Below are 21,561 nucleotides of genomic sequence, written 5' to 3' on the forward strand. Positions count from 1 at the left end.
CCCTACTGATTGTGCTCACAGTCATTTGTGTCCCCATTGTGCACATGCAGTTTCCAACACAATGGAAGGTGGCAGTGAATGCTCCTGGATTAGTGAGCTCCAGCCTCAGGCTGAATATCCTGGTGAGCCCTCAAATATCCATATCCCTTTCTTAGCAGCCCATCCTGTTAACCCCACAGGCTTTGCACTTCCCTACATTCCCAACTACCAGCCTAATGTACCCACACTTGCCTACCTTTCCCACCAGCCATTGGCATATGAAGTGACTATTCCTGGTGTACTCATTCACTACACTACCCCACCTTGAATGTAGGATGCTTGTGCCCGTGAATGACACCCCTTTTCTGCATTAAACCCTTTCCAGCCGTGTGTTACCATATTCCATCTTTGCCAATCCTGCTACCTTCTTGACAGTTGAACTGCACTCTTGCCCAGAGCCTGCAGTCCCCAGTCACTGAGATTAATCTGCTGAGGCTCAGTCCTGCAGCAATGGCCACACTTTCCCACCCACTCGCCCCATTCCTCTCCCCTTCCCACTAAGTTTCTGTGGACAGACCTGATACTGACCGTAGATAAACAGGAGGCTGGAAGAATACAGCAAGCCAGGCAGCATCTAGTGGAAAGGAACAGTCAATGTTTCGGGTATTACCCTTCTTCAGGACTGGATGTGGGGGTAGGGGAGCTGCTAATAAAGGGTGGGGGGAAGGGGTGGAGGTGGAACAGTGGTGATTGGTGGACACCAGTAGTAGGTACGACCTGGTTGGTCAATGGGAGTGATGAATCCGGTTGGTGGCCGGAAAGGAGGGTCAGTAGTTGGAATGGAAGGAAGGAGGTGGGGCTGGAAAGGGAGCCAGGGGATGGGTGGGAAGGTTATTTAAAATTGGAGAACTCAATGTTGAGACCTCTGGGCTGTAAGGTGCCCAGGTGGAAGATAAGGTATTGTTCTTCGAATTTGAGTTCTGAGTCACTGTGACACTGGAGGAGCAGAGGACGGACATGTTGGAGGGGGAACCTTCCAGCCCCACCTCCTCCCTTCCATTCCACCTTCTGACCCTCCCTTCCAGCCACCAACCAGATTCATCCCTCCCATTGACCAACCAGGTCGTATCTACTACCAGTGTCCACCTATCACCACCATTCCACCTCCACCCCTTCCCCCCTCTTTATATGCAGCTTGAAGAAGGGTTATACCCGAAATGTTGACTGCTCCTTTCCTCCAGATGCAGCCTGTGTTCTTCCAGCCTCCTGTTTTTCTAGCTTGGATTCCAGCATCTGCAGTTTTTTTTTGTCTCTAACCTGATACTGACCATGGCCCACTCCTCAAATGGCATGATCAGACAGCCCTAAGTAAGACTTGCCCAGACCCCTGACTAGTGCCAATGCATCTCCCTGATTGCATTAGCTCTACCCTCTGGACATGGTGCAGTTGTAAGATGGACAAAGCACATTGCCATGTGGCAAGATGTGCACCCCCTAGACTGAAGACTGCTTAGCAGCAAGGCAAGCTGCCCATGCTAATGACATGTCAAGGCAAGGCAGGGATTCTGTGAGCAGGCAGGTAGGTGCTAAGGGAGCAAGTGAGCAGCCCTGGGTTACGGCCTGCTGCAGTCATTGAGCTGGTTGCCTGTCTCTGTGTGCAGAGTGCCCTGCTGCAGCCTGTCAATGCTTGCTTCGAGAGTGTTGCGTGATGCAAATCTGTGCTTCCAGAGCACATTGACAGTGCATAGTAAAAGTGCCAGGATGGTTGTGGTAGCTTGGCAGATGCCGGATGCCAATATCAATGAAGGAGACATGTGTGTACCTGGTGCCCATTGATTGTGCTTTGGGCTGTGGTTTGGTCAGAGGCAACGTGGAGGTTGTTGGAGTAAGTGGCAAGCTGAATCTGCCAGGTACCTATTCTGGTTTCCTTGCTGAAGCTGATCTTGTCATCACCTCACTATCCATATGCACAAGCTTACAGTTGGGGGGCTGGCTGGATATTTGTTAGCAACCAGATTGTTAGCCGATTACCCCCTCCCAAACTTGGTGTGTTGAGGCCAGCCAACTGTTAATTTGCAATCCAGTTTACATCAGCGAGCTCAGCACAGATCAGGAATTCCTCTGTTTGACGCAGCTTTACTCACTGGGGGAAGCAATTGTGCTTCTGCTGAGGAACAATTCATGCTTCATAGCAACAAATGAGCGTGAATAATTGTTGACAGATAGGCATATTTCTTCTACTATATTGAATCCAGTAAGATTTAACATAATGTAATCTGTGTTTGTTAGTAGTGTTAGAGACCATTTTTGGAGTATTGCACACAATTCTGGTCTCCCTCCTATAGGAAGGACTAGAAACTAGAAAGGGTACAGAAGAGATTTACAAGGATGTTGCCAGGGTTCGAGGGCTTGAGCTATAGGGAGAGACTGAATAGACTGGGGCTATTTTCCCTAGACCGTCAGAGGCTGAGGGGTGACTTTTATAGAGGTTTATAAGATCATGAGTGGCATGGATAGAGTGAATAGACAAGGTCTTTTCCTTGGGGTGGGGGAGTCCAAAACTAGAGGGCATAGGTTTAAGGTGAGAGGGGAAAGATTTAAAAGGGACCTGAGCAGTAACTTTTTCACATGCAGAGGGTGGTGCGTGTATGGAATGAGCTGCCAGAGGAAGTGGTGGAGGCTGGTACAATTACTACGTTTAAAAGGCATCTGGATGTGTACATGAATAGGAAGGGTTTAGAGTGATATGGGCCAAATGCTGGCAAACGGGACTAGATTAATTTAGGATATCTGGTCAGCATGGACGAGTTGGACCGAAGGGTCTGTTTCTGTTCTGTACAGCTCTATGACTCTATTAGCGTCTGGTAAACAGTGTGTGCTCTCAATTGGGAGAAGGAAAGGCTCCCTGCAGACTGATGGATTAATTTACATGGATCATTTCCCACTCCAGAGATATTAACTGTCATTCCTCAGTGTTTGATGATCACTCAGTAGAAAGATACTGAAAAACCACCTGATTTATGGAGAAATTGTTATTAGGATCTAACTGTTTTAATGGAATTGAGATATTTGCCAACTGCAGTCTTGTCTGCATTATTAAGCAATGCATCGAAATTATTGATTGTTGCTCTCCTACATGAACTTAATAACATGATAATTGTTTTTATTTCAGTTCAACAATTAATTGATATGGTATATCCAAATATGGTATTCCAAGTAAGTGAATGCAGTCCATTTTCTGATTTACTTGTTCATTAAAGCCAATTTGGATGAGATGTAAGCTACTAAATCTAAATTTTGAAAGGTCACCAAATATCACACACCAAGTCCACATGAACTACGGAATGCTTTAAGAATCTAAAAGGTGTTACAGAATGCCAGATGTTTCCTCTGTATTAATTTATGTCCTTTGTAATACAGTATGTCAGGTCAGTTTAAACTGTCCATTAGTTTGGACCAACATTCCTATACTGTTGAATATCTTATACACCTTGATTGGTATCTATTTTGAAAGTCTAAGTTGAAGGCTTAACATTTAGTGATAGCTGATTTTCTGATTCCAAGCTGGGAATTAGTACTGTAAATTAATTTTGTTTTTAAAGTGACGTTTTTGTAATAAAACAACCAAACAAAATAAAAGCAAATGAGTAGTCCAGAATATGACCTATGGAGTCTTTGTATATGGTTCACCAGACCTCATCCAAGACACTTGGAAGAACAAGAAAGTTGAATTAAAATTTGGTCTAGACCTGCAATTCCAACCACAAGCCACTTCCCTCCTGCATTTTTTGCTTTTGAGTTCACTGTGATTGAAGGAGCAGCACACAATGAAGGTGCACGATTTCTCTTTAGTTTCTGCAGTGTCCAGTGGGTGTTAGTTAAATCTAAAGCCTTACTTGGCCTCTGACTCCACATACGTCCCTGATGATCAGACCTTTGGGCCTAGTCTCTCTCTCTCTCTAGTTTTGCTTCTCAAGTGAAAAGGTAAAAATGGCTTTATTTGTTAGCTCTGCTGCTTGCCACTTTATAGTGTTTATTAATTTTAATTACTTTTTGGATCATCAGTTTATTGTTTTTGCATTTTTAAACTTCATGTTTAATGTTGTGCTCATCTTTATCTTTCTGAAATCTGCTCATGAGCTTCTTGAGTAGGAAAAAAAACATTGAAATATGGCCCCACACTTGCAAAGGTTGGACAATCCTGCTGTAGAGGCAGGCCTTTTAGGCATGAGCCAATGCCAACAATAGAATGCAGCAGAGAGACACGTGCTGCATGTATATTGTTGGCGATTATAGGTTCCTCACAGTAACTACTTCCATATTCTTCAATCTGTCTCCTAAACTGTTTGGGTTTTTAGAACCAAGTGATACTTCCGTGGTTCTGATGAAAGGTTATTAACCTGAAACATTGGGCTATATTTTCTGGCCTCCAGATCACCAGAAACCAGATGTATGATGAAAGATGCGCATCGGAATCTTGTAGAGGTCCTGACATATGGACCTGTGTGGAAATTGCTTGGGAAGTGTAAGCTTCCATTTGATATTACCTCTGCTCCCAGAAACCCTCTACAAATGTCTCTGGATCAGAGTTGAAAACTTCGGAGAGTGCAGAAACTTAACTGAGTAATTACCCAAGAGATATTGGATTAAACCTAGTCTTAACATCTGGGTAATGTCAGAACTGCACCCCACCCCCCAGCTGTGCTCCCAACTAGACATAATTCAACTACCATCTGACTAGACCCAACTACACCACCTGTCTGACTACTGACCCTAACCACCTTCCTGACTGGACCTGAATGTTATACTTCCAAAGATAATTGAAATAATTCCACAGAGGCCAGTAGCCTGTCACCAAGTCACCCCTTATTTACACATGAAGAGTCCTTGATACTTACTCAGAGTGAACAGAACCTCTAACACTCCTGTTTATATCTGTCAGCCAGGTCTCCCTAATTGGACCAGATTAACAGCCCCAATCAGGGAACTCATATTCTATGAGGTCCATCTGGCTAATCTCTTTACAATCACTACATCTGTCCCACTCTGAGTTCGAGGACATAGGCTCTTTCTTCATTTGTATCTCCTCCTGGGGCATTTCAGCACCATGTCAGGTTCTTCCAACTCTGCCTCTGATATGGGCAGCATGTAATGCACAGCAGCTTGCCTCTTGTGCCTGGAGCATTTCAGAAGAAATCCTCTTCTTCAGGCAGCAAGGGCATTGAGGCAGTGACGTCCGCCGTGTCCATCTCCGATTCCGAGGTGTCTTCCATTTTTAATCAAAAAATGTTGAGCCAATCAAGGTGAATCTTTTTCAACCAATTCCACCCCATCAGGCTTGGACCTGAGCCTTTTACTACAATCAGTGGGAACTGAACAAGCTGCTTCTCATACGAGACCAGAACCAAAGTTATACCCTTAATCTGTAAAAGTTCCCTGGTATAGGATCTCAGCCTAGCTGAGGTCTTACGCAAACCTAAGGATTGGATGCCAGACCAAAATTTGGTTAAAGACTGGTTCTGCAATCGCTAAAACAGCCACACTGGTATCGACCTCCATCAGAACCAGGTGACCATTTAACCTGATGTTTATTTTGATTGATTCTGATTTGGATGTTGTTAAGCAATTTAACTGTTCCAAACCAGATGTAGGTGGACTTTCCAGGGTGTTCACTCTCCTGGATACCGGCCCATGAGTTCTCTCACTCAATTTAGATCTAGTGGAACTTTCTTGCTGTCTCGAGTCTGCATACTGGCAGCAACTACAATGGCTTACCGGCCTGGATCCTGAAGAAAATTTTAACCGTTTGGCTGAGGCTTGGCTTTGTTTTGGGGTTTTGCTGTAGGAGGACCTACAGTCCCTCTGTTCAAGATATGTCCTGAGTGAGGCTATGCAATTGCCTACACTCAAGTGGTATTCCCGAAGCTCAGTCAGACTGGCAAGGGTGTCCGCTTCCATTGGAATACCCTGTAACTCATAAGCTCCACTTGCTGCGTTTTCCAATGATAAAGCCAGTTGTAGTGCCTGTTTGAAGTTCAGTTGGGCTTCGGCTAGTAGGTGCTTTTGCACAGTTACATCATGAATTTCATATACCAAATGGTCTCTCAGCATCTCATTAAGGGTTAAACCAAAGTCACATGACTCTGCCAGTCGTCTTCACCTTGTCAAAAATACCGATATGGATTCCCCTGGTTCTTGAACTGCTGAGTAAAACTGATCGAATTCTCAGAATTAGAGGAGGTTTGGGGTCATAATATTCCTTAACTAAATCTTCAACTCTTGAAAGGTTTCAGTATCTAGTGCCTTAGGGAAAGTTAGGCTTCTAATAACTGAAAAAGCGGCGGGTCCACAAGCTGTCAAGAAGATTACTTGTTGCTTTTCATCTGCTTCAATGTCATTTGCCTGGAAAAAAAAACACATTCTTTCCACTTACTGGGTCCGTCTTCAACAGCAGGATAGAACAAGTCAAGCTTCCCAAATAATGGCATGATGCCAGGAATGCTTACACCAACTCAAAGATGACTATTGTGAATGACTTTCTTCAGGAGTGTGTTTTTCTCTCATCGTCACTGAAATAACTCCACAGTATTCTGTCACCAAATTATGTTATTGTCCAGACCAAACCCCTTCAAAATATTAAGAAGATAGCTGAGACCCTAACTTTTTCTTATTTTAAAGGAAAGTGCCAGGTGTTGCACTCTGGGTGCAATTTGGTTGGTCAAACCACTATTCTTGAAGCAAAACCCTCTTCATTCATACATTATAGTCAAAAGACTACAAAAGAAAGAAGAAATTGGAATAAACTCTATTCGAAAACTTAATAGACTAATAGATTATTTAACAACTAAACAGTAACTGTTCCAACATAGTAACATTCCATAAACACATGCTTGACAAAGGTAAATTCAGTAAAATAGATTATCTCACATACAGTCTAGCAGCAGGAAGAGAACTCCAGCTTTTAGCTGTAACAGAGAGGATAAACAGTTTCCACATCCAGCTTCAAGACACCAGCAGCAACTGCTGCTGAAAAACTTAAACTAAAAAATCCTGGTCCTGTGGGAGCTTAACCCCATCCATTCAGGCTGCTTCTATTGTTCCAACTTTAAAAAACCCAAGACATCACAAACTGTTTAATTTATTGGCCCACAGTAGGCTGTTCAGCTCCTATCTCTCAATCTTTCTTCCTAAAAAAAGGATAAAATATACCTCTTAAAGCCATAATGTCATCACAGTCACCCTTTATTTACACGTGGAGAGTCCTTGACATTGATCCAGCTCCCGCAGAGCCAGCACTGAGTGAACAGAACCTCTGACACTCCTGTTTATATTTGTCAGGCAGGGCTCCCTGATTGGACCAGATTAACAGCCCCAATCAGGGAACTCATATTCTATGAGGTCCATCTGGCTGACCTCGTTACAATCACTACTGTAAATCTTGAAACACAGTTCTCTATTTTTTATTTTTTCAATGTTTTGTTTGCCTGAATAATATCTTTCACCTTGGAACTTCTCATAGTTGTACACAAATCTAATACTTCAAATCTGGCACCTGGCCTTGTTTGGGCGCCCAGTCAAGTCATCTACCCAATTAGACTTTGCAAATCCTCCACTTCAGTTTTGGAACACACTGCATCTTTTTGCAATCCCTGCTTTTACTAATAGCAATGGGGCTAACATCTTCCAAATAAGATTATTTGTTACATCTATCTTATCTGTTATTAATTATTATAATTAATTTTTTATAACCATTACAACATTTAGGTAGCATTTAGATGAACACTTGAAACATCATAACATACAAACCTATGGACCAAGTGCTGGGAAATGTAATTAAAGTATAGTTACCTGATGACTGGCGAGGACTGAATGGGGTGAAGGGTCTTTTTCTGTGCTGAAAAGCTCTGACTTGGAGATTGCTGATGCAAAGTGATACTTGTTCTATTCTGCTTGATTTCCAATCCAGTGTATTTAATGCCTCAGAGGTTTGGCTTCCAATTTTGAATTCTGCTTTAAGCCCAATAATGACTGTATTTTCAAATTCACTTCTCCCACTCCACAAAAAAAATGTATATGCATCATAAAGAGATTTAGCCTAAAGAGATAGGAGAGGTCCTTAATGAATACTTTTCTTTGGTATTCACAACTGAGAGGGACCTAGTTGCAGAGGAGGACAGTGTGAAACAGGCTGGTAGGCTAGAGGAGGTCGATGTTAGTAAGGAAGATGTACTAGGAATTTTGAGGAACTTGAAGATAGATAAGTCCCCCAGGCCTGATGGGATTTATCCAAGGATTCTATGGGAAGTGAGGGAAGAGATCGCAGGGCCTTTGGCGATGATCTTTTCGTCCTCACTGTCCACGGGTATAGTGCCAGAAGATTGGAGAGAGGCAAACGTCATTCCCTTGTTAAAAAAAGCGAATTGGGATAACCCTGGAAATTACAGGCCAGTTAGTCTTTCGTCAGTGGTGGGCAAATTATTGGAAAGGGCTCTGAGAGATAGGATTTATGATCACTTGGAAAGGCACAGTTTGATTTGTGATAGTCAGCATGGATCTGTGAGAGGTAGATCATGCCTCACAAACCTTATTGAATTCTTTGAAAAGGTGACCAAACACGTGGATGAAGATAGAGCAGTGGATGTGGTATACATGGATTTAAGTAAGGCGTTTGATAAGGTTCCCCATGGTAGGCTCATGCAGAAGGTAAGGAGGCATGGGATAGGGGGAAATGTGGCAGATTGGATTCAGAATTGGCTGACCCTTAGAAGACAAAGGGTGGTAGTGGACAGAAAATATTCAACATGGTGCTCAGTTGTGAGTGGTGTACCACAAGGATCTGTTCTGGGTCCTCTTCTATTTGTGATTTTTGTAAATGATTTGGATGAAGAAGTGGAAGGGTGGATAAGTAAGTTCACGGACGATACGAAGGTGGGTCGCGTTGTGGACAGTGCGAGGGCAGTTCTAGTTTACAAAGGGACATTCGTAGGATGCAGAGCTGGGCTGAGAAGTGGCAGATGGAGTTTAACCCTGAAAAGTGTGAGGTGATTCATTTTGGAAGGACAAACTTGAAAGCAGAAAGGTTAACGGAAAGATTCTTGGCAGTGTGGAGGAGCGGAGGGATCTTGGGGTTCATGTCCACAGTTCCCTGAAAGCTGCCACCCAGGTGGATAGAGTTGTTAAGAAGGCGTATGGTGTGTTAGCTTTCATTAATAGAGGGATTGAGTTCAAGAGCCATGAAGATATGCTCCAGGTATACAAAAGCCTGGTTCAGCCACATCTGGAGTATTGTGTCCAGTTCTGGTTGCCTCATTACAGGAAAGATGTGGAAGCGTTGGAAAAGGTGCAGAGGAGATTTGCCAGGATGTTGCCTGGAATGGAGGGAAGGTCTTACGAGGAAAGGTTGAGAGAGCTAGGGCTTTTCTCTTTAGAACAACGAAGGATGAGAGGTGACTTGATAGAGGTGTACAAAATGATCAGAGGTATAGATAAAGTAGACAGCCAGAGACTTTTTCCTAGGGTGGAGGTAGCTATTACGAGGGGGCATAGTTTTAAAGTGAATGGAGTTAGATATAGGGGAGACGTCAGAAGTAGGTTCTTTACTCAGAGAGTGGTCGGGGCATGGAATGCATTGCCGGAGAGGGTAGTAGAGTTGGCCTCATTAGGGGCATTTAAGCGGCTATTAGATAGGTATATGGATGATAGTATAAGGTAGGAGTGGAGGTTAGATAGACCTTAGGATTAGGGTCAACATCATGGGCCGAAGGGCCTGTACTGTGCTATGCTGTTCTTTGTTCTATGTTCTATGTTCTAAAGATGCCTGAAAGCTGCCTCTAAAGATGCTAGTTAAAAATGATTGGGTCTGCCTTTAACAGAAGGCAACATCCGAATTTTAACAAGACAGACCTTACTGAGAAATACTAAATTTTTTGAGACTTTGGCTTTAATGAAAGTCTTCTGCCTTCATGCAGTGCAATCAAGTACTCTGAAAACATAGAGCTAATTGTAGCCCCTTACTAAGCTTGGGGATGATCAATTATTACTAACGGAACTTTAGGATTCCTACCAAAAATTAACTGATCTCCCACCATCTTCAGCTTCATCAATGACTTTCCCTCCATCACCATCATCAACATCAGCAGTTGAGATGTTTGCTGATGGCTGCACAATATTCAGCATGATTCGTGATTACTTAGATATTGAAGTTAAGTCCATGCACAAATATGACAAGATCTGGATAATATAAAGGCTGAGGCTTCCAAATGGCAAGTAACATTCACGTCACAAAAGTGCCAGGCAATGACCGTCTCCAGTAAGAGACAATCTAATCACTGCCTCTTGACATCGCTATTCCTTCAATGGCTCATCACAGGAGTTTTATTATCTAACATGGTCTGAAGAAATGCCTGAGGCCTAATGGAATGTGGAAACAGGTGATGGATATATTAATTAAAGAAGTAATTGGGTTTGAATTGGTTGTATAGCATAAAGGAAAAATAATGAATATGGATTACCTCCACAACAATCCACTGGGAAAGAAAAGATTAGATTCATAAAGATCTTAAGTGAGGTTGACTGATTATATTAGAAAGGACTATGGAATTTAATTAGTTTAATAACAAGGATTCATTTGTACAGTTCATTTTATTCCCATTTGGTTGCATTAAGAAAGGTTTCTGTGTCAAACTGCACACACAGGCACTACCCAGCTAAAATGTTGATGTGGCCAATACACTGACCCTGCAGCTAAGTGCATACATTGCTGGTCTTTATCAGCAGCTTGAGTGCCTAGTGACCTCAATGTTGATCTGAAATTCTTTACTGGACTGTAATGTCAATCCTTTAACTGTGTTATAACTATCTTACTTCTAACTTACTTTTTAGATGCTGTAAGTAATGCTACTACTTTTCCTTTTATTCCTCTTTTTTATCCAGGATTTGCCCCTAGATGCTTGTACCTAAGATGGCACCATTAGAGGCAGCCGTTGTAAAATCTTTTCACTGTATTCATGTACTTCTATACTGGAGTACACTTGGCAATAAAGGATATTCTTTTCTATACCACTCTGAGCTGCTCAGCAACATGATATTGTAGATAAAGCTAGCCTTATGAGGCTACAGGATTAGCACAGTAATAAAAAGCAGGTTCCAGAAGAAAGATTAGGGCAGGATCTGGAAGATAGGGATGGTAGCTAAGACCAGGAGTAGCAGACACCCTGCCTCCTAGGAATCTGCAACAGACGTATTTTGCATAATGTAAACCTAAAACAGACCATGTTGGAATTCAAGTAATCTATTGTCTACGTGTTTCCCAGTGTATATATATCTGATGATTTCTTGGTTGGGCAGAGTCCTGCTTCAGAATCTTTCTGAGGTAGAGCTCTCCCAACATGTTGGCAAAATAAACAATCATAACCTGTACCTGAGGTTCCTGAGATTATTTTGTACAATAATATACCACAGCAAGAACGATGGGGAGCTAGTAAACAGCAGGGGTGAGTTTTTTTTTATGGAGCATGATTAATTCAAATACAACTCTCACTAAGAGTGTGGACTTGAATTATGCTTAAATACTATTATCTTTTGGAATATAATATCATAGCAGTGAATGGTTGGGTCAAATTGTAAAGTTTTGGGGTATGATTACCCACCCTGTTTTCTGAAAGCCTTATGGCCAGTGGAGGAATGAGGTTACAGTGTGGACCTGGGTTAGTTCTCTTCCAAAGAGGAAACAAGGTATGGGCTTTGTGCTTCCATTACCACACAGAAGCAAAACAATTGTGAATGTGTAAGTACATACCTTAATATTCCAGGGTTTATTGCATCAGAACATCAGCAAGATCTGTCATTTGTCCAGCACAGATTCTGAGTTTCCACATAAAGTTCTTCAAATAGTTGTTATTTCACAAAATTATACTAATTTTTACTCCATTATAGAGACTGCTTAAAGAACATGGAAACAAAAGCAGCTTCATGTTGACTCATTTTCGCCCAGTCTTAATTGTATGTTTTGTATTCGGTGTTTAGCACTAAGATTTGATAGAAAGTTTGGTCTTGTGTAATGTTTTAAGGGTTTACAGAGCCTCATGAAAATGGCAGAGAATTTTTGACTGGATAAATCACAGGGTTGGTATGTTGAGTATGCAAAATAATTTCCTTCTCATAATTAGATTCTTAATCCAATGGCAGGATGCAGTTGACTTGTCAAATGTAACAAGAAATTTGGCATATTCTTAACAGATAAACCTGTTCCCATGATAATTATGATGAAGAAGACAGTTTAGCCTATTTAATTCATCACTTCAATGAGATCTAATCTTCCTTTCCAATTGCTTCTGAAATTATTCCAAGGTTTATTGCATCCAACATTATCTGGAGGATTATTCCTGGTCTTGATCACACCTTGAGTGAAGAATTTCCTGATATCAGCTCTAAAGTTGTCTTTTGTCAGTTCTCTTTTATAGTTTGTAAAGACTAAGTTTCTGAAGTGTTTTCTTTGTAACTCAGATACTTAACACTAGGATAAACTATCTCCAATGTTTGAGTGTTTCCCCAATTTCTTGTTAAAATAAGCTAAATAATTTGGATGTGAACACAGGAGGTATGGTTAATAAAAACCAAAAGAACTGCGGATGCTGTAAATCAGGAACAAAAACAAAGTTGCTGGAAAAGCTGAGCAGGTCCGGCAGCATCTGTGGAGGAGAAAACAGAGTTAACGTTTCAGGTCCGGTGACCCTTCCTCAGAAGCTGCATTTTGGAAAGACAAATCAGGGCAGGACTTATACACTTAATGGTAAGGTCCTGGGAAGTGTTGCTGAACGAAGAGACCTTGGAGTGCAGGTTCATAGTTCCTTGAAAGTAGAGTTGCAGGTAGATAGGATAGTGAAGAAGGCATTTGGTATTGTTGCCTTTATTCGTCAGTGCATTGAGTATAGGAGTTGGGAGGTCATTTTGCGGCTGTACAGGATAATGGTTAGGCCACTTTTGGAATACTGCGTTCAGCTCTGGTCTCCTTGCTATAGGAAGGATGCTGTGAAACTTGAACGGGTTCAGGAAAGATTTACAAGGATGTTTCCAGGGTTGGAGGGTTTGAGCTATAGGGAGAGACTGAATAGACTGGGGCTATTTTCCCTGGAACGTCGGAGGCTGAGGGGTGATCTTATAGTGGTAATGTACTGTCCAAATCATGAGGGGCATGGATAGGGTGAACAGCCAAGGTCTCTTCCCCATGGTAGGGGAGTCCAAGACTAGAGGGCATAGGTTTAAGGTGAGCGGGGAAAGAATTAAAAGGGACCTAAGGGGCAACTTTTTCACACAGAGGGTGGTGCGTGTATGCAATGAGCTGCCAGAGGAAGTGGTGGAGCCTGGTACAATTACAACATTTAAAAGACATCTGGATGGGTACATGAATAGGAAGGGTTTTGAGGGAAATGGGCTAAATGCTGGCAAATGGGACTAGATTAATTTAGGATATCTGGCCGGCATGGACGAGTTGGACCAAAAGGTCTGTTTCTGTGCTGTACATCTCGATGACCCTGTGACTCTAGATGTCATTTCTGGTCTAACTAGAGTGCCACAAATTTTGATTGTTACTTCCTATCACTTGTGTTCTGTTGTTTTGTCTATATATTTCAACTTCTTATTGGTTTTGATTGCTGTTCTTCATTGGTTAAACGCTGTTCTGTATTGGTTAAAACTTCTAAATTGCTTTTAGCATCACTGTTTCTGCAGCATTTGCTCAACACATAATATCTACTTTCCTCCTTTCAAGTATATTTTTAATGAACCTGCCCTGTTGTGGCACATCTCTTTGGTAGGTGGTACTTGAACCCAGACATTCTGGACCAGTGGTAGAGACACTACCACTGTGCTACATAAGCTCCCCACTTTTTTCAAGTGTTTGACTGCTGCTTCCCTATCATCCAATTGTTGATTGGGTCCTATACTTTGCATTTCTATGCTGAGCCCATTTTTGTCATCATGATTCTGGAAGGAGGACTACGGGAGATTTCCATTTTGATTTTTCGTAATGATGATTGCCGTAAAACATCTAATGGATAGTGGAAACTAAAGTGTGGATAATAGTTACACTTGTTAGTTGATGGTCATTCGTTGGCACATGCTAGTGGATGGTCAAGTCTGAGCAACGGGAGGAGCAATGTTAAGAGAGATAGTCAAAAGCTGTGACAGATTTTTAAAGAAATGGGGAGAGATATAGAAAGATGAAGATATGTGAGAAGAGAATTGAATTTTGCAATATAGTGAGAATGTGTGGGTCACACATCACAGCCTGTCAATACAGTTCAACTGTATCCTAATTCACATTGTGATCGTTGTATTTAGAATTGATCGTGCTTTTATGTATGATTTTTATGTGTTTCCCCTTGTGATTATAGGACACAGGACCTTGTATGTTGGTGTGCGTATGCCTCTGGGTAGACAAAGCCACCGACACCACAGGACCCATGGATCAAAGCACAAGAAGCGAGAGAAAGTGAAAGGTACCGGCCAGGAAGAAGGAAAGGACAATCTCACTTATGGTGAGATACATTTCAGCTTTTACTTTCACTGTAAAAGTTTGAGTTGAGTACCCACTTTCTGACATCAAAATTTCAAATCAATGAATATTGTACACAAATATCAAAATATATCTTAGATATGATCCTTTTCTGGATTATACATGGAGAGATATTTTATTTGGAGATTCATTGTAATTCTAGAAACACAAAATAATCCAATGTTTTTTTCTTCTGTTTCTACTTCAGTACAGTGAAACCCTGTTATTTGGAAATATTGAAGTAGAAATGTAAACTGCAGGGTAACCAATGATGAAGCCTGCAGGCTTCATTGTCTGTTTTTCATACCTGTACACAGAAACACAGTATTTTACATAATTACTCTGACATACCAGCTCAAAATTGAGAAGTTAGAGTGAATGCAGGCCCCTTTAGAAAATGAGGCTGGGGAAAGAATGGGGAACCAGGAAATGGCAGACAGGTTGAATAAATACTTTTGCATCTGTCTTCACAGTAGAAAATATTAATAGCATCCCAAATTTACTCAATATGCAAGGGGTAAAATGATAGGAAATAAATATAATAACTATCACTGGAGAAAAGGTGCCAGGGAAACTAATGGGGCCAAAGATTGATAAATACCCTGGACCTGTTGGGTTGTATCCTCGGATATTAAGGGATATAGTTGGATGCACTGGAAATAATCTTTCAGGTATCCTTGAATCTGGAAAAGTCTCGGGGGATTGGAAAACAGTCAATGTAACACCCTTATTTAAAACGGGAAGGAGACATAAAAGCCGGTAACTATAGGTCAGTTAACTTAACATATGTTTTATGGGGATATGTTCAAGTCTGTTATAAAGGACATAATACCAGAGCATTTTGAAATGCATAATACGATCAAGCAGAGTCAGCATGGCTCAGTGAAGGGGAAATCATGCCTGACAAATTTACTAGAATTCTTTGAGGCAGTGTCAAGCAGGATAGATTAAGGGGAAGCAGTGGATATAATACGTGTGGATTTTCAGAAGGCATTTGATAAGGTACCAGACATCAGGCTGCTTAACAAGAGCACATGGTGTTGAAGATAGTGTATTAATAATGGAGAGATGATTAGCTAACTAGTAGAGACAGAAACAAAAACGAAATTGCTGGAAAAATGCAGCAGGTGTGGCAGCATCACTGGACCCAAAACATTAACTCTGCTTTCTCCCCACTGATGCTACCAGACTTGCTGAGTTTTTTCAATAACTACTGTTTTTGTTTCTGATTTCCAGATCCACAGTTCTTTAGTTTTTTCTGTTTAATAGAAGACAGAGTTGGGATAAGGGAAGCATTTTCAGGCTGGTAACCTGTAACCATAATGGTATGCCACAGGGATCACTGCTGGGTCCACAATTATTTACAACATATGTTAATGATTTGGATGAGGAAAGTGAAAATGCTACAGCCAAGTTCATGGATGACACAATAATAGGTGGGAATGCAGGTGGTGAGAATGACAGAGTCTGCAGAGGGCTATAGGCAGGTTAAGTGAATGGCTAAAAACTTGGCAGAAGTAGTGAAGTGGAGAAATGTGAAGATATGCATTTTTGCAGGAAGAATAGAAGAGCTGAATATTACTTAAATAGAGGACTATAGAAAGCCACAGAACAGAGGATTTGGGAGTCCTTATCCACAAATCTCAAAAATACTCGCATCCAAGTTTAGCAGGCAAATAGAAATGTTGGCCTTTATTTCAAAGGGAATGGAGTGTAAAAGTAGGGAGGTATTGCTAAAACTATACAAGACACTAGTCAAACCACAACTGGAATTCAGTGAACTGTTTTGGGCCACTTATCTAAGGAAAGATAGACTGTCATTGGAGGCAGTCCAGAGAAGGTCCACTAGGCTGATCCTGGGTATTGACAGACTGTCTTATGAGGAGATTCTGAGTTGATTGGGCTTCTACTTGTTGGAATGTAGAGGAATGAGAGATGACTTTGTTGAAATATACATGATTATTAGGGGACTTGACAGGGTAGATGCAGAAAGTTTGTTTCACCTTGCGGGAGCCATAAGCACTTGTGATGCTGGGGAGCTCTGGAGGAGGCTGAGATGGATTATCACTAGGCACTTTTGGCTCAGGATTGTTACAAATATTTCAGCCTTGACTTTTGCAAATTGCATATTAGGAGGATAATAAAAGAGATGCAGCAATAATCTTTGGGGACTTCCTGCTTCACTATGAGTGCTTAAAAAGAAAACCAACATAATCTAAGCCAGACATTCCGATACCTTGTTGACGAAGCGCTAGAGGATATTTTATAAATGACAGTACGTTTTGAAGTACAATTAAATATCACTGCCTATTCCATAATGAACTAAAATATGTCTTGCTTATAGAAGTTTTCAGGCTGGTAAATCAGAATGGAAGACATCCTTAAAACTGAAAGTACTTTGTTGTGAGTTAGCTGGAACATATGGAATAGGCCAGGATAGTGGCAACTTGATCAACAGTAGGGGCACTGTTTCAATATTGGGAAATAGCCTTGCATATGAAACTAGGGAATGAGAAAAGACCATTTGGCCCATCAAGCCCATTCCCTCAAGTACCACACACATTTACACTATCACAGCAGCTGCCCACCCTGATCCAACAGTTCCTGAAAGATGGTTTGGATCAGTTAAAACTTCCCTACTCTTCAAAACAAAGTAAATGCAATATGTTTCCTCAGAAACGTCCTGACATGCCTGAATAGTATACACCTGAATATTTCTGTAGTTTAATCACCTCAGCCTAAATTAGTTCCTGGTCCTTCAATTCCACTTCTTACCAGGTAAACATGATGTGGAGGTGCCAATGTTGGACTGGGGTGGATAAAAATTATAGTTCAACACGTTTATTTGAAATCACAAGTTTTCGGAGCGCAACAAAAATATAAGTTGCTGGAAAACTCAGCAAGTCTGGCAGTATCTGTGAAGAAAAATCAGATTAACATTTCGAGTCTGGTGACCCTTCCTCTGAACACAGACACAGTCACTGAGGAATGTGATATGGCTGTGGAAACGAGTTTTAGCAAATACCTGGTCAAACACCAGGAGTGACAGTGAAATTAATGTCAGTGGACAAGAAGAAAGATTGGAACGGAAATCCCGTCGGAGTGAGGAGCAGAACTTCTTCAAGGTGGGCATGCCTAGAAGAGATGTGGCCGTGAGTTAAATACTAAATAAAAACTGAAAGAACTGCAGATGCTGTAAATCAGGAACAAAAACAGAAGTTGCTGGAATAGCTCAGCAGGTCTGGCAGCATGTGTGAAGAAAAATCAGAGTTAACGTTTCGGGTCCGGTTCTGAGGAAGGGTCACCGGACCCGAAACATTAACTCTGATTTTTGTTCGCAGATGCTGCCAGACCTGCTGAGTTTTTCAGCAACTTCTGTTTTTGTTCCTGATTTACAGCATCAACAGTTCTTTCGGTTTTTATTTAGCTTTCAGAGTACGCTCCTTCATCAGGTGAAGTCAGTTAAACAACCAATCTTGTTAAAGTAGCTTCATTAATTAATGCAGATTATCTCTGGCTGTCCAAACATTCAATACTTCAATCACTCTGAAGGAAACAAATTGTTTGCTACTATGCCCAATAGAAATTAATGTGAGGAGAAAAAGTTTTGCCCTGTTTTCTGGTCCTGACCCAAAAAATGAAGGATCCAGAAATTTGATTGCATCTGAAAATCTGTGTTCTCCATGGACACTTCCATGTGGTTGCAGAAATCATGCTGAATTGGTGCTTGCAGCTCATTATTTTGAACCACATGGCAGCCAGCACAACCAATACTATTTATTGGAGACGGCTGGGGCAAGGGGGATAGTGGTGCAGGAAATTAGCTTCACTGAGACCTCTTAAAGACAGCCATTACTCTCACAGTAAGAAGCACACTGTGAAGTACTTGTGGGAGAGAAACAGCTGCAGGAGGTCCAGCGAGGGCACGTAAGCTTTCTGATGCTGTACTAACATCTGACCAGAAGGAGTTGGATCTTGTTTACCATGAATTGGAGGGGTTGATGGTAGAAAGTCTTTGAGGCAACATCTGTCACCAGGAGATGACTGCAGTCTTGAAAGAAACTTAATAACCTCCAACAGAATTCCCTTGATAATATTCTTAAAGTTCACCTCAATAACAGTTTCCTTACACCAGACATAGTCTCTCTACTCAATTCACTCCTCCCCTGCTTCCCTTCAGTTTTCTACAATCACTGCACCGTGCTTCACTCTATTGCCTTCATCTCTCACTCATTGCTATTGTCACTATGATTATAACTATGTTTCACACCTCACACCACATATAAACTATTCAATTATGACAGGCACATACACAAAACACCTCACGATACCAATAACATATCCATTTCTTGCAGGAGAAAGTCATACACAACTTGAAAGGAAGCTATAACTGGAGGAGGCTGGGTCCATTAGCACATTCTCTCCCTGATGAAAGAAAATGTGCTGGCCACTGCGGGCAGGTAGACAGCCATGGTAGAGGAGACATCATGCTTCCAAATTAAGCTACATACTCTGCATGACATGCTGGCAACTATTACTAGCAATCATTTCTCTCTCTGCTGTCCCTCAAACTAAAAACTAACCCTTTTCCCTGTCTTCCATTTCAGGTGCTGAATGTGTGATTACCACTATTCTGTGTGACCTGATCTAACTTGCTCAAGACTGATACCATGCATACTTGACACCCACCATGATGCTGATAGCTGGTGCTGATAGCTTGGTCAGCCACCATTGAAAATCTTGTTCCTGCCACGGAAGCGCAGATGACTTTCATATGGGCCCTGGGCACTAGTATTGACCAGGCCTTTCAGAATGTCATATCATTCATATGTACTGTGTTCTCAAACAGAGTTGTAGGAATGCTGAGATGCAATCCCAGAAGAGTGGCTTAGATTCCTGAGAGAAGCACTTGCTGCCCTTTCTTAGGAATACACATGCCTACTCCTTTGCCAGCCACTTAAATTCTCCAGTGTAACACAGCCACCTGGGTTAGGCTGCCCGAGCCCAGGCCGAAATTCTTCAGTTGAGCTCTTATGGCCCAGAGCTGCTGGCTTGCCCACCACAGCCATCTGAAGCATCCTAAATGGAAGTTTAAGAGCCTTTCACATCTCTAGCTGTAATCACTAAGGATATGTTTCACGCAAGAGTACTATAAGTTAACAAGTACATACGGTAGACAATAAGGGGTTGAATAAAGGTGATTCTTATTTACTTATTTTGTGTATTTGGTGTGCACGTTCTACCCTACACTTTTAAATATGAACTCAGTTTTTTAAAATATTCATTCAGGGATGTGGGCTTTGCTGGCTGGACCAGCATTTATTGATCTGAAGAGGGCGATGGTGAACCACTTTCTTGAACCACGGCAATCCTTTTGATGTAGATACACCTACTATGTTGTCAGGGAGGGAGTTCCAGGATTTTGACCCAGCAACACTGAAGGCACAGCGATAAATTTCCAAGCAAGGATGATGAGTGGGCAGCTGAGGAACTTGAAAGTTAAGATATTCCCATGTATCTGTTGCTCTTGTCCTTTTACATAGTAGTGATTGTGGGTTTAGAAGGTGCTGTCAATGGAGACTTGGTGAATTTCTTCAATGCATCTTGTAGGTGGTACAAACTACTGTGACTGGGCATCAGTAGTGGAGAGAATGAATTTTGTGGATGCGTGATATCAACCCAAGTGGGCTGCTTTGAGTTGAATGGTGTCAAGCTTCTTGAGTATTGTTAGAGCTGCACTCATCCAGGCAAGTGGAGAGTATTCCATCACACTTCTGACTTGTGCCTTGCAGATGGTGGACAGGCTTTGGGGAGTCAGGAGAGGAGTTACTTGCTGCAATATTCCTAGTCTCAGACTTGCTCTTGTAGCCACTGTATTTATATGGCTAGTCCAGTTAAGTTTCTGGTCAACGATAATCCCCAGGATGTTGACAGTGAGGAATCCAGTGATGGTAATGCCATTGAATGTTAGGTGTTAATGGTTAGATTCTCTCCTGTTTGAGTCAGTCATTGTCTGGCATTTGTGTGGCACAATTACTTGTAACTTGTTCAGCCCAAGATTGGATATCATACAGGTCTTGCTGCATTTGGACTTTGTATCTTCAGTATGCTTCAGTATCTAATCTATCTGACTGCTTTGCTATCTGCATCCAAAGGATTGTAATCCACCATTTCCATCACCTCCAGCAGGATGCAGAGGCTGGTGGGTGGTAGGTGGTGAGTGGTGATGGACAATTAAACAACTCACTGGAGGAGGAGACTCCACAAATGTCCCCATCCTCAATAAGGGAAGAACCCAACGCATCAGTGGAAAAGATAAGACTGAGGAATTTGCAACAATATTCAGTCAGAAGTGCCAAGTGGATGATCCAATCAACCTCCTCCAGAGGATCCCAACATTACAGATGCCAGTGTTCAGCCAATTCAATTCAGACACATATTCTCCTCCCCTCCCTTGTCAGCATTCCGTAGGGACCATTCCCTCTGGGATACACTGATCCACTCCTCCTCCACTCCCAACACCTCCTCACACCCCAGTGGCACCTTCCCATGCAATTGCACAAGGTGTAAGACCTGCCGTTTATCTCCTCCCTCCTCACCAACCAAAGCCTCAGCCATACCTTCCAGGTGAAGCAGCAATTTACCTATACTTCATTCAGTCTAGTCTGTTGTATTTGCTGTTCACAGTGTGGTCTCCTCTACATTAGGGAGCTTTGCAGAGCATCTACATTCTGTCTGTGAAAATCACCCTGAGCTTCCAGTTGTCTGCTACTTCAACACACCAGTGTTCCCAGGCCAACATTTCTGTCACAGGTTTGCTGCAGTGTTCCAATGAGCCTCAACGCGTGCTCAAAGAACAACATCTCATTTTCCACTTGGGCACCCTGCAGCATCAAGTTCAATAACTTTAGAGCCTGATTCCATTCTTCCATTTTTTTTTTACCCACCCCACACCTGGTCCTATTATGACATGGGTTGCTTTCAGCACATTCATCCATTGTCACCTTCTCATCAGCCTATTATCACAT

The 21,561-nt window shown here is 41.9% G+C and overlaps 1 protein-coding gene across 1 annotated transcript in view; it reads left to right on the forward strand.

Moving 5' to 3' along the window:
* The window catches only part of LOC109934285 (electroneutral sodium bicarbonate exchanger 1-like), a 216,776-nt gene that overhangs the window by 43,872 nt on the left and 151,343 nt on the right, over window positions 1–21,561 (forward strand). The window contains exon 2 of the mRNA XM_048618849.1: window positions 14,373–14,516. Within this exon, the coding sequence (XP_048474806.1) occupies window positions 14,402–14,516 (115 nt within the window). The 5' untranslated portion in view covers window positions 14,373–14,401. The remainder of the gene's footprint in view (window positions 1–14,372; window positions 14,517–21,561) is intronic.

Source organism: Rhincodon typus, chromosome 41 (assembly GCF_021869965.1).
Source record: "Rhincodon typus isolate 14 chromosome 41, sRhiTyp1.1, whole genome shotgun sequence".
NCBI classification, from domain to species: domain Eukaryota; kingdom Metazoa; phylum Chordata; class Chondrichthyes; order Orectolobiformes; family Rhincodontidae; genus Rhincodon; species Rhincodon typus.